The sequence below is a fragment of the Ursus arctos genome, unplaced genomic scaffold (genome assembly GCF_023065955.2).
Source record: "Ursus arctos isolate Adak ecotype North America unplaced genomic scaffold, UrsArc2.0 scaffold_23, whole genome shotgun sequence".
NCBI classification, from domain to species: domain Eukaryota; kingdom Metazoa; phylum Chordata; class Mammalia; order Carnivora; family Ursidae; genus Ursus; species Ursus arctos.
This window is the reverse complement of record NW_026622908.1, coordinates 35,324,332-35,338,616: the sequence shown is the minus strand read 5'-3', so window position 1 is coordinate 35,338,616 and position 14,285 is coordinate 35,324,332. Positions and strand designations below refer to the sequence as shown.

At 40.7% G+C, this 14,285-nt stretch overlaps 1 protein-coding gene across 1 annotated transcript in view; it reads right to left on the bottom strand.

Annotated features, from left to right (window-relative positions):
- Positions 1-12,403, bottom strand: part of LOC113246509 (fatty acid desaturase 2-like protein FADS2B) — a 34,202-nt gene extending 21,799 nt beyond the window's left edge. The window contains exons 1-4 of the mRNA XM_026487106.4: positions 12,083-12,403; positions 5,385-5,495; positions 2,414-2,611; positions 901-1,002 (exon numbers count right to left, since the gene is read on the bottom strand). Coding sequence (XP_026342891.4) covers positions 901-1,002; positions 2,414-2,611; positions 5,385-5,495; positions 12,083-12,403 — 732 coding nt within the window. The remainder of the gene's footprint in view (positions 1-900; positions 1,003-2,413; positions 2,612-5,384; positions 5,496-12,082) is intronic.
- Positions 12,404-14,285: the final 1,882 nt, after the last annotated feature.

Below are 14,285 nucleotides of genomic sequence, written 5' to 3'. Positions count from 1 at the left end.
AAGTCCTAATATTAGAGATGAGAATACTGAGAGCCAGAGATAGACTATGACTCAGTCAAGATCACACAGGGAGTCTTATCAGAGCCAGGCTAGAACCCAGTCCTAGCAGTCCTGTACTGTTACCTCGGTTCACACATCCATCCATCCATCCAGCCAGCCAGCCAGTCACTCAACAAATGCTACTGAAGGCCTATTATGCGCCAGGAACTCTGCTAGGTGCTGCATTGCAGTGGCGCATAGGACAATGTGCCTGCCCTCCTGGAGATTATGTTTAGGTTGGGAGGGGAGACAAGATCAATTACCATCATCACCACTGCTTTTTCCAGCAGTCTGGGGTTTGCAATCCTTGACTTGAATGGTGCCATCTGACCTTTCTTGTCCATTCTCTTTCTCTTCACTTTTATCTATTCTATAGCCGTTCCTTTATTTCTTCATAGCTCATCCTTCCAAGACTAATCAGGCTTGCTGGATTCCTGTAGCTTCCCAGCACTAAATGTTCAGACGCCTTATATGAACACGTCCATTCATGATTTTACAGGGAACACCTTCGTTTATAAAAGCATGATCCTTCTCCGGTGAGGTGGTTTCTTAATGGGGTGCCAGGGATTGGGCCAAAGAGTTTATTAGGGTAAGAAAAGGTGTTGGAACTTCCTAAATAAAAATAAACCTTTCCTCATAAAAATTTAATTTCCTAATTTTAGCATCTATGTAGATATATATGTATGATGTCATATACATATTAGCTTATATATAGTATCTACATTGTTAGTATATTTACATTTATTTGCAAATCTATTTGTGCACACACATTTTTTACTGACATAAGTGCACAAACTTGGAAAGCACTGCATTAGGAAGTGAAGTTTGAGAATCCCATCACATTCCCCGAACGTCCTGTACCTTGAGATGACTCATCAGAAATTTCTGCATCAAGTGGTTCCACTTGGGATTCGTAAACATGGAACAGTGTCCCGCGTCATGCTGCAGAAATGCACTCTGCATCTAGAAGAGAGAAGTTGTTGTTAGAGAAGTCGTGGGCAAGGTCAAGAAGAAATTAATAAATAAACCTGCTTGTAGACTCAGGAGCCCTTTGGAGAGGAACGGTGGGAGATATCATCTGACCTCAAGCCACGGTCACTTTCTATTTGCCACATATTGCATTCTTTCCCACTTGTGTGCCTTTGTCCATGGGGTTTTTACAGCCTAGAACATTTTCTTTGTCACCATCAAAATCTTCCAGTGAGAAGTAGAAAGAGTATGGCCTTTGGAGTCAGGCAGATTTGGGGTCTCAACTCTTCTTCACCCATGTATGTGTTGCATGGATCTTGGCAAGATACTCAGTACCTCTGAACCTCAGCTTTTCATCTGATAGGAAGGGATAGTAATACCTTACTCATGGACCATTGGATAACTTAAATACCTACAAAGTGCCTGGCTTATGCTAAGCACCAAAAAAAATGTTTGTTTCCTTTCCAGTTTCCAAAAGAATTGCTTTTCAATGAAAGCAAGTTGACTTTTCATGAAAAGAAATTAACATACAATTCTGGAATCCACACTGAAACCTTCCCCAGATATTCCAATGAGAATTAAATGCCTCTTTCTGCTCCAACAGCACACGCTTGCTCCTCTCCTTGGCGTTAATGTCATTCTGTCATGTAGTATGTTTAGCAATTTGAATATCAATTCCCTACACTTGAAGACACTTTTCCCAAAGGCAGGAACCAGAAGCATTTCCTTTCATGTCTACAACACAGTGCTGCACTCACAGAAGGCCACATTCAGAGATTCATACTTCACTCAACAAAGATTTATCGAGTGTTCTGCTATGTGCCAGTGTTATCATTTATGGTGGAATCCATACTTTTTTAAAAAAAATTAAATTCCAGTTAGTTAACATACAGTATAATATTAGTTTCGTGTGTACAATGTAGTGATTCAACACTTGCATGCAACCCCATAGTCCTTAGTCCCCGTGACCTATTTCACCCATTCCCTCAGCCCCTCCCCTCTGGTAACTGTCAGTGTGTTCTCTGTAGTTGAGAGTCTGTTCCTTGGCTTGCCTCTCTCTCTTTGTTGGTTGGAAGATGAATACAAGATAAAGGTGAGTATCACATGGCTGAGAAAGGACTTCAGTTACTGAACTGGTATGGAGAGAATCAGATGAAAAGTAGCATGTGTCATAAATTGAATATTTCCTATGTGCCAGTCATGGTGCTAGGCATTTCACACATTAACTTGTTTAGTCCAGAATATTTCCATAAACAATTATTATCCCACTTTTACAGAAAAAAGAACTGGGGTCTGGCAAGATGTATCCAACACTGATGAGTAGCTTGGTACCAGTCTAAAGAGAGAAGGAAACATTTTAAGCCTTCCCTCTAAGCCCCTGCCTGAGCTTAGGCTACCTGCTTACCTGGGAAATTGTGAGAAGAAAGGAAATGAATATTGTCACAAGCCAGCCGTTGCCAAAATGCCACACTATTAGCCAAGCCAGGGTCTCCAAAATCAAGATATGAGCCAAGTGAAGGAAGAAGAACACCCAGTTGGCCTTGAACATGTTCATGGCCTCTAATGTTCTCCGCAATTCTTGGAAATCTTCCACCAACTGGGACTGAGAAATAAATATTCAGGGAAGGAATTAGTTCCCTCAGGAAACACAAATGAACACAATGAATAATCTATTTAATTAGCTTATTAATACCTTAATTTTAATGAATAGAAATTTATTGATATTAGCATGTTTAATTGGGCAAAATTAAAAACATAAAACCATGAACAAACAAAACCTTTTAAACCTTTCATGCGATAATATCTATACATATATATTTTTTTTCCTGGAAAAGAGAAAGATGAGTAGAGTTTTGTAAACTGTCCTCAAACTGTTTTGGAACTCAGAATTGGGTTTGTTTTGGGTGTGGGGGTGGTTATTGTGTCTAATAGTTGTCATTTATTTATTTATTTATTTATTCCTTTATTTTTTTTTAAAGATTTTATTTATTTATTTGAGAGAGAGTGAGCGAGCACGAGCAGGGGGAGCAGCAGAGAGAGAGGGAGAAGCAAATTCCCCGCTGAGTAGGGAGCCCAGTGTAGGGCTTGATCCTGATCTAGGGACTTCCGGATCATGACGTGAGCTGAAGGCAGATGCTTAACTTTTAAACCATCAGTATTGTTTCAGGTGTTGATTGATCTCTGATTATGCTGCAGAAAACTACATGGTCTGTATGGATACCCCATACTTAGGGGTTTTACACAGCATTTTCTATGTCATCAGCAGTTTAATATGTGTGAAGGGCTCTTTCATTAAAGATGATGAACAGAAAGATACAGTTCACTTAGATTAGCTCAAAGGATGACTTTCCTGTGAGCTGCCTTGTTGGAGCCCCAGAAACAAAGCAGGATCTCTGGTGGCATTGGTGTGTGTCTGCTGCCATGTGTGGGGGTCCTGGTCCTGTGTCTGTGTAACAGGTGTACATGCATGTACACTCAAGTGTTGTGCTCACACTAATTGTCTTTATGCATATATCTGAGTATATATGTGTTATTTTACACACACGAATATGTATATCTTTGCATCCATATAAATGTACTAAAGATATTTACAGCAGATCTTTCCCCCCAGAGACCAATACTCTTTTAGGTAATGAATGATTGTCTACAGCTCTCAACCATTAGTGGACTTGCTTTTCCTTTGAGAAAATTTTAGGAAAAACAAGCTTTGCATCACCTTCTGTTTTTAAACTGAGAGCCTCCTCTCTAAGTGATGGGGACATATCTGGAGGTTTGTCAATTGCTGGTGTCATCACTGAGTTCATGATAATGATAGTAGGAGAAGAAAGGGAAGAAGAAAGGGGGGTTAGACAGAAGGGGGAATGAACCATGAGAGACTGTGGACTCTGGGAAACAAACTGAGGGCTTCAGAGGGGAGGGGGGTGGGGGGATGGGATAGGCCGGTGATGGGTAGTAAGGAGGGCACGTATTGCATGGTGCACTGGGTGTTATACACAACTAATGAATCATCGAACTTTGCATCAGAAACCAGGGATGTACTGTATGGTGACTAACATAATATAATAAAAAATTATTATAAAAAAAATTTATCAAGCATTTGCTACGTTCCAGACACTGTGCTAACTTGAAATGCCTTTAACTCTTTCCATAATCCCCCAATATCTCCTAGGAGGTTGGCGCTACTGTTGTTGCTATTTTAAGAGAGGGAGACTGAGTCATGGAGAGGCTTGGTAACTGGCCTGAACCCATACAACCTATGACAGGGCTGGGCTGTGAGTCCAAGTGTGCTGCCACAGAGCCCTTGCTGCCACATGAGGGCTGTGTGTCCTGACACATAGCTGTGCAGAATGCACGTGGACCTGAGGGGTGATCGTAAGTGTTCGTCTGAGGTCTGCCCCAAACCAGTTCTGTGTCCTCAGATTCTGCCTCTTTCCTGGCAGGTTTGTGTCCTCATTTCTTAAAGCAGAAACATAATCCTTATTCTATCCTCTTCACAGTGACATATGGATCAGCACTTGGTACAAATTATTTCTGAAGAATTACACAGAATTATTTCTGAAGAAGAGTTTGTTTTAACAAAACAAATTATAAAAAAAGAAAAAAAAAAGAAATGCTCAATATTAGGTAAATCCCTTGAAGCTTTATGTAAAATCATCCTAGTGAATGTTTAATCTTACAGAGACCCTGTCCTTTGGAAGACAGTATTTCAGGTAGCCAAAGTATTAGAGAAAGAAAAGAGTGGCACCCTTCCTTGGGAATACCTAAGGGGCGGGAACCAGAAAGAAGTGACTTGGAGTCCCGGTTCTTTGACCACAAACCGTGGGACTTCCAGAAAATAATTTTTTCTCCCTGGACTATAATTTCACCAAATTAAAAGTAGCTATTGTTAGGATATATTCACATCTTTCATTCAAGAACTATTTATGGAGTCCCTACCACATATCTGATCCTGTGTAGGTGGGTTCTTGAGGACACAGGGATAAGCAAAAAACACATATTCCCCACTCTCATGGAACTTACTTTAGCAGGAAACATTGCTACAGACATCACACAGTTACAAGCAGCCACTGGAAAAAAAATTGTGTGTGTACATTGCCTGCATGAAGTAGGTACTTTGAGACATGGAATTACTGTTTGTTGCAGGACCAAACATTTCATTCCTTTCTTACACAGATGTTTGAAGGTTCTGAGGGTCTAAGGAGGATGACATTGTTTCGAAATATGCAGAATCTACTCATTCATGCTATAGCAGGCTCACCTAGGCGTGACAGCTGGTCTCACAGAAAATGATCATTTCTTGGTTATATCAAGAAAGAGTCAACTGGCTCTTGTCCCCATCCCTCCACATGCTCCCTGGGTCCTGAGACCTCACTCACATTTTTGTTTCTCTCCTGGCTGGGCTCTTCCGGGGCAAGCTCTCCGATGAGCAGTGGATTAAGGTACAATTTTACAGTGTCAAGCTTCAGGTGCATGGCTCTGAAGACATCCTGTAAATCAGAGAGAATTGTTGACGCTTAGGAGACACACACCTGCCCACAGAATAGTCCTATTCCTTACCTCATCCTGCGCCCATCTTGGGAATCAGTAGACTCTGTTACAGAGGATTTCTTCTAACTCCAGGAGGATGTTTCAAGTCGAATAATCAAAACTGCCCTTGGAAATCCCCTATGAAAGCCTCACGCTGGAGATCCATGTACTTAATGCACTGTTTCATGAGGCAAGCCCAACACAGCCAGGACATTCTTAAGCACTGAAAGAGATCACTATTTTGTTGAGCACCAGAAGTAGTTGGCTTGAGTTAATGAACCATGGTGACTCTTTAGAGCCCAACATCAAGCTTGGCGGAAGTTGCTCACATTATCTGAGGCATGGAATAACCGCGACTAGCTATGAAAATCCCATCTCCCATCAAATCTCCCTCTTGGTTCTTGGCCAAAGCCAGGAGGAATGAGGCCTTTGACCTGCATTATTTCTAAATAAGGACAGGTTAAAGTTGACAATGGTAGTGTAGGTCAAGTGCACAAGAGAGCGTGGGAACACAGCTCTGAGGTCTGGTTTGTCTAAAGTAGTACACCCTCGGCAGAGATTGGCACTGAGGGGGTCTCATCACTTTTTCTAAAAAAATGTTAAGACAATCTCTGCAAGGGCTTGTGACAGCCAGGCACAGAACAGAGGTGACCAGCTGTGTTTTTTCTCATCTCAGCTCCATGTTAATAGCACCTCATAGAGGCTGTGAGCAGCAGTGGTAGTTCTTATATCCTGCTTATATTTGGAAGTAAGCAATGTTCTCTTCCATCCCAGGGATTTAAACAGTCTTGGGGGAAGGAAAATTCTCCAAGAGGTAGATGTTAGACTTTCTGCTATTGTGGCTTTGGGGACAAGTGTGATTAAAAATGAGGAAATATAACCAAGATTGTAACTCGAATACATGGAAGCCTTACACATAACTCTAAAGCACTGGTGTTCCAGAGTATTCTCTAAGAAAGTGGACCCCGGAGTGGCATTCCTACATCTAAATTCTGGTTTCTACTTACTATCCGTGTAATTGTGGACAAGTCTCTTCACCTGTCTTTACTTCGATTTTCTCTGACATAAGTGTGATGATAATACCCCACCAATTCATAAAGTTATTGTAGGGAGTAAATGAATCAACTAGAATCCAATTGGCATATCGTAAATTCTCAATACAAATTAGCCATCTTTCTTGTATGTATGCTTCTAGTGCTAAGAACTTACTACCTACCTTCTCTTCAATACAGCAATTCATAGATTTTCTTTATATATTCCAATGCCTAATGTGGTATGAGCTCTGGCTCATTATAAATAAATGTATTATTTAAATACATACAAGCCTAATTATTAGAAGGCATTTATATAATGAATGACATTAATTAGAAGGGTATACTATCAACTCTTTAGACTTCCTTCACCTAAGGGTCTCTAGATTCAATGATGTAGAAAGGGCTTTGTGTTTGCTAGAACCAGTCCAGGCTCTACTGTCCATTCTGTTTCTGCATACTTCCTTTGACCCCCTTGGGAAATGCTACACTGTATGATTTCAAACGTGTTTCTTTCTTTCTTTTTTTTTCCCCAAAGATTTTATTTATTTATTTATTTGACAGAGAGAGACAGCCAGCGAGAGAGGGAACACAAGCAGGGGGAGTGGGAGAGGAAGAAGCAGGCTCATAGCGGAGGAGCCTGATGTGGGGCTCGATCCCACAACGCCGGGATCATGCCCTGAGCCGAAGGCAGACACTTAACGACTGCGCTACCCAGGCGCCCCTCAAATGTGTTTCATAACTGTCACATTCTTCAAGTCTAAAACTTAGTGCCCCCAAAGAGGAAGAGAGCCATTCAATGATTAAGAAGGTGATTAAAGTATTTTAAGATTGTCCGTAGTGAAAAATCATATTCTACGTGTGTAGGAGCAGATTAGGATAGAAAACATTCTGATGGATCAAGGTAAGAGTGTAGAAGAAAGGTAAGCCATTGACATTTCATTTTACTTTGAGCAGTCATGCAGAGTCCTGGAACAGTGTGCTGATAATAATGTTCTTCTGCGTTCATTGTTTTTTTTCTGATTCCCAGCAAGATTTGCAGGTAATACTGTGATAATAGATCCTGAAAACCTACGGAGTTTTCCAGAATAGTAGGCATTGTCCTGCTATGTGGAAGTCTTTTTGTTGTACTGATGAGCAGTAAAACAAAGGAGTTTAGGTAGTCTTAGAATATTCAATTTAAAAGAATTTCTTAATAGAGGCTGGATATTGTGTAAGTCATGAAATCATATTTTTGAAAGATCTGTAAAAATAGGCTATGTTATTAACACTCTTGGGCAAGTATAATCCTGCTAAAGGATATAAGGGTAATAATATAATCCCGCTAAAGAAGAGCGGGTAAAAGGAAGGGGAGACGGGATAGTGCCAACGTCTGTTGAATGTATCCTGTGTACAAGGCACTCTATGGGCCAACTCATAATCAACATCTTAGTTCCGTGAGGCTCCCTCTCTTCTGATGTAAAATTAAAGACACCAAGTCTCAGAGGAGAGAAGCATCTTGTCCACAATGCCACAATAAATAGGTAAGTGGTAGAGCCGGGATTTGCACTAAAGGCTTCGTGACTTTAAAGCCATGAAGCTGTAAAGATTTATTCCAGCCTTAACATGCATAATTCTTTTTCTGAAAGGCCTCTCAAGAGAGAAATGATGCCAGATTGTTTTGGGATGATACTAAAAATCAGTATGTATCTGCTGAGCAGAGAGTAATGATGTCTTTCCACATTAGGTTTTAATCCCCTGAATCACTTTGCTTCTGGCTCCGACCTACCTCTCCAGGCTTACCGTTCACCATTACTCCTCATGAACCATCTTGCCCACCAGACCTCTCCCCATTCAATACACATTTAACACTTCTATGTTGTTCTGAAGCTTTGCACATTGGTTGCTTTGCCTTGACTGCCTTCCTCCATTTTCTTCCCATAAGAACTCCTCACCCTTCCAGATTCAGATTATATTGTCTCTCCTAACTCACTCAGGAAAGTTATTTATGATCTCCTCTGGGCTGCCATAGCTCCTATAGCTTTTCAAATTATATTGTAAAGAAACTGTGTATTTGTTCCTTCTTTAGCGGTCTTTGTGTTTTTCTTTTTTTTTAATTGAAGTATACTAGATATATAACATTATATTAGTTATAAGTGTACAACAGAATGATTTGATATTTGTATCACAATGATCACCACAATAAGTCTAGTTAACATCTGTCACCTTACATAGTTCCCCAATTTTTTTCTTGTGATAATAACTTTTAAGATTTAATCTTAGCAATTTTCAAATATACAATACAGTATTATTAACTACAGTCACCCTGCTGTACATTACATCGCCATGATTTATTTATTGCAACTGGAAGTTTGTACTTTTGAAACCCTTCACCTTTTCTCCCACCTCATACTTCCCATCTCTGGTAACCACCAATCTACTTTCTGTATCTATGAGCTTGATTTTTTGTTTTCTTTTTTAGATTCCACGTATAAGTGAGATCATATGGTATTTGTCTTTGCCTGACATATTTCACTTAGAAGAGGAGGAAGAGACATGGCTCAGCACTCAAGACCCTTTCTCTTCCTCTCCTTTCTCTTTTCTCTTTCTCTATCTTTTCTTTCCATCCTCTCCTCCTCATGCCATGATAGTCACTGATGTTAACTGAGCACACACTATGTGCCAATATTGTGCTGAGCAAAGGAAGTGGATACATTGGAATGCCCCTTCTGGCTGGGTGCTTAGTCTTGATGTCAATCCTATTTTCGCTCCACCTCTATGCACATCCTCTCCTCCTCCTGCCCTCGCCTCCCCTCCCTTGGCGCCATACCACCTTTTTGGAGTTGCATACAATGCTCCTGTCTTCCACGTGGTTGTCCTCTAAATAGCTGAAATGGACTTTTCCATATTTCCTCTAAGTTTTTGTCATCCCTTCTCTGTCAAATTCACCTTTGACCCGCACCCGAAAGAACTCGAGTTTCTCAGCATCCTTCTTAGAGTGTGGCTGTCCAGAGATAAGGAGGATACTTAACTTGCTTTCTTTGTCCTGGATCTGCTGCTCATGTGCACGCATCACAAGATTGCACTTGATCCTTTCCTACCATTGCCTTACATAGAACTTGTGGCCAAGTAGTGTTTCATGTCCTGCCCTCAAATGCTTTGTAAGCCTCATTTCCGTAATTGCCAAATAGCCCATCATATAGATATATTGTTAATTATATAATCAATCCTACTTGGACATTTTCCCTGTGACTTCTTCTCAGGTAAGACGAGGCCTAGACTGTAATTATTTGCACCATGTCATTAGTTTTTAAAAAAAATTTTTTTAAAGATTTATTTATCCATTTTGGGTGGTGGGGAAGGGCACAGGGAGAGGAAAAGAGAGTCCTAAGCAGACTCCTCGCTGAGTGTGGAGCTGGATGCGGGGCTCGATCCTGTGATCCTGAGATCACAACCTGAGCCAAAACCAAGAGTCGGATGCTCAACGGACTGTACCAACTAGGTGCCCCATCGTGTCATTAGTACGAAATCATATAGTTTGAAAACACTAAGATCACTCATGTGCAATAAGAGGAGCTGATGTACCCATTTTGTTTTATGGACTTACTTGTCTTGTCTTTTCTTTGGAGAAGATTACAACCCATCTCAGGAGAACTAAGTAATAAGAAAGCACAAGAACTGCCATTTTTTCAGTATTTAATCTGTGCCAAGCACCACAGGCATTATTGACTTTCGCAAGGCTAAGATGAAGATTATTATCCTCACTTTCTAGATAAAGAGCCGAGGTTCCAAGAACTTCAGCATCCTCCCCTCAAGACATTCTTAGTAAGTGGGAGAGCTCAGATGCAAGCCGGGCCTGTTTTGTTCCCAAACCTGCACTCAATCATTAGGCTGGACTCTTAACAAGGGTTTTAGAATGGCTGACTGCATGAATGAATGAATGAATGAATGAATCATCCTACAGAGAAGACTATCATTATTTACCTTTTATGAGGAGGATAGAAGCTTGGAGAAGTGTTTCTATGTAAATAAAAGAAAAGTGTCTCCCTGTGGGCACCTTTGGGTCCAGGGCCAGCACACAGAGATTATACTTTCTTTGGTCCACAGTTGCCTTTCAGGGCACAACCTGCAAATACCTCTTAGTTTTAGAGTAAGCATTTGACTGCAGGTCCTGTACGTTCTGCTCACCTTCACTAGAGAGCATGAAAATTCTCCACCATGGGCCCCCTCTTTTCCCAATCAGATGACGCCAAATATAATCAGAATTTCTGAGCTGGTGGTAAACAGGAAATAATAATTACACCTCTGAGGCTAGGGATGTCAGTGAGATAAATAAAATAGGTACAATTTAATGAAACTTTCTTAAGTGTCTGGCATTGAGCTAAACACTTTCCAAGCATTAGTCCCATTTACCATAAACCCGTCAGATGGGTAAGGTCATTCCCATTTTGCAAATCGTGAAGTAGAGGCTGGGAGAATTTCAATAACTTTCCCATGTTCACACAACCAGTTCCAAAGTTTAGGGTCCCCGTGTTCGGAGTAGCTATGGAATATTACATTTGTCAGAATTCTTCTGGAGCCTCGCATTCTTCTCGAGCCATATTCCTTTGGAAGAATCTTTTCTCTGAATATTTTTGGATTTTTTTTTACCTAAAGTCTAAGGTACATGGCTGACCAATCATGCTCAGGATTTTCATTCTTTATGTATGAATTCTTAGGTGGCATGGGTGTTTTCCCCTAAAGTTCTGATGGTTTCTATTTTATTACTCAGTCTCTCCTTGTAGGCTAGAATTGTATGCAGAATCATGGTCTTTTCCTAATTTCTGGGAGATAAACATCATCAGCAAATTACAGATTTATCAGCCCAGCTGTCTCAAGCCAAGTGAGTTTATCAGTTATTTCTAAGGCAGTTGAAGGCTCACATCTTTGCCAACACATCGTCTGATCGGATTCTGTGACTTGGGTTAGAAAAGCACCATCCATAATTGTAGGTTTGCATTATTGTTATTAGCATTTTGATACCTAGCAGATGAACTGCTGTCTGTCTTTTACACACCCCATTTATAGGGGTGTGAGAAATTTCTCTTTGGGCACAGACATTTTTTCCAGATTTTACTCGCTCTTTTAAGAAGAAAAAGACAGTGACATATGGTAGGCACACTTGTGGTGAGCATAGCATAATATATAGAGTTGTTGAACAACTATGTTGTACACCTGAAACTAATGTTAACTCTGTGTCAACCATTCTCCAAAAACAAAACAAAATAGTGATTTTAATGAAAAACAAAGCAAAACACCAAGAACAAAACAAAATCCAAAATATGCGAACACTGTCTACTGTCAACATCTGAGCTCATCCCAAAGTAGGAGTTGGGCCCTGAGGCTTAATTTGCTGGATAGGAATCCTGAAAAATTGGTTTGGGGGGAGATGAGCAATTGTGGAGTTTGAGGACATACTCAAAATACTCTTGGAAAGAGAGCCTCATCCCAACTACCCAGCAGCTGGAAGAGAGAGGGCAGAGCACTGAGTTCCTTACCGTGGCATCTTCGCCAGCGTAGTGGTTGAGGACCCGATGCCCACCTGGATGCCTCTTGGCCCAGCCAGTAACATCGTAGACCTTGCGATGAATCACCAGCCACTGATCGTCCTTCTGATTGTGTCTCTGGATCTCCTGCCAGCTGTACCTGTTGAGGCTTTTTCTGGCCGTGTCGCATTTCCCATTTGACTCCTCCTTTACAGAGTCCTCACCTCTCCCATTTGTTACTGGTTTCTCATTTGCTCCATGCTTCTCGCCTAGATACTGCTGACTCTTTCCTACAAGGCTCTCATTACCTGCATGCTTGTCGTCAAGCTTCATTGTCACTGCACCCCTGAGATTTCTGGGTTGACTCCTGAAATTTCTAATCCTTGCCTCTGATGGGATCATAAAATGGCTCTTTTCCTTCCTTCTTATTCCACTGCGATGTGATACCTGCCCAGAAAACTTCTTTGGAGCCTCATTACTGCTTCACAAAACTGACAGTGAGCACACCCCAGCTTCTCACTTGTCAGTCCTGAATCTTCTGCACGGATAGAGGCTGGATCACATTTTTGTCTTGGGAGGTGAGACCAACTTTCTCTCCTTACTTCTCCTATCTCTGCTGGCAGGCATCCCCCTTCAGCATTAAATGCCCCTAGGAAAGAGCTTGAGCCAATCCCAGTCGGTCTGAAAGTCGCGGCACGCCCCAGGGTGGTGGGGCAAGGCTCAGGTCACAGGGCTGCCTACGCTGCTCCCCCGTGGGCTTGGGTTCACTAGGTCTCTGGCCTGCCTGTGGATGGAGACATTTAGGTTTGTTAATTTCACATGGGAGCAAAAACTTTCAAAATCTCCAGGTCGACATGAATGCTTGGTGGACTTGGAAAGTATTCTTTGTGATAGCTGTTACTTCTCCCTAGGGTTCTCAATTTTTTAAAAAACATTTTTAAAAGAATGGTTTAGGTTTACCAAAAAAGCCAATGAGCAGAAAACTAGCTTTTCTCCTTTATCTTTGAAAGCTGTCTAAATCTGTCGCACTCCTAAAGAGAACAGCAGCTGACGTTTGCCAGAATGAACAAGGGTTTACAAAGCCCTTGTCACATGCTATATCTGATTTAATCCTCACATCAATCTTTTGAGAGACGTATTCTTAGTGTCCCATTTTTCAGATGAGAAAACATGAGCTGAAGACCTCAGGTAACATGCAAGAATCACTTCAGTGACAAGTAAATTGGTGCAGAAATTCAGACTGTCTGATTCCAGATCCCCAACTTTTCCTCCATGTGTTCCTCAAACCCAGGGTCTAGACATTATATGATAATAAATTGACTCCGTGGTTTAGAAATGAAGCAGAAGAAGAGCTTCTGGGGTAGTGTAGTTGTGGTGGGGAGGAAGGGTCTTAATTTCAAGAAAAGAAGCAGCATGAAATAATAGGAAACACCCCTTTTTATATTTGGGAATCAGTCCTAAGTAAATCATCAGTAATTCAGCCTAAGATTTATATACTAAGGGTTTTATTCTAGTACTGTTTATAATTGCTAAAAATCAGGGATGGCCTAATTATCCAGCAATAGGAAGAAGGCTGATGAACTATGTGTATGTCGAATATTATACAGATGTTTTAAAAAGAAGTTTTTATAGAATTTTTAAATTCATAAACTCATGTATACAATATAATGAAAAAATCAGTTGATGAATTCTATTTACTGAATAATATATGATTGGAAGGGAAAATGTTAAAAACTAATGTTGCCATTAGTTTGGATTATAGTGTTATTGAAGCATTTTTCCATCTTTATTTTTGATAGTATTTCCCAGATTTTGTACAAATGAATCATGTTACTTTTATAATTTAGAAAAGGCAGTTTTTGTTTTTTAAATAAGGATCTAAGAAAAAATATATAAAACATGAATTTTGGAGCTGGATGAACCTGGGGTCAGATTTCTGTTTACCATTTATTAGCTGTAGAGGATCACGCAAATCACCTTACTTCTCTGGGCTTCAGTTTTCCCGTCTGTAAAATGAAAGAAGCACTATTCTCAGTATTCCATTGAATTAACATAAACGCCGTGGTATTTACAGAAATGCTCAGTAGCTTCCATGACTTCTGTATGGAAGTTTCATGAGTCCCACATATACACACTTGGTATTTGTAGGCTATACACATACACTAAGGCTACCTGCAGGATTTCAGCATAATTGAGGTTTGAGGGCAACAGTCTG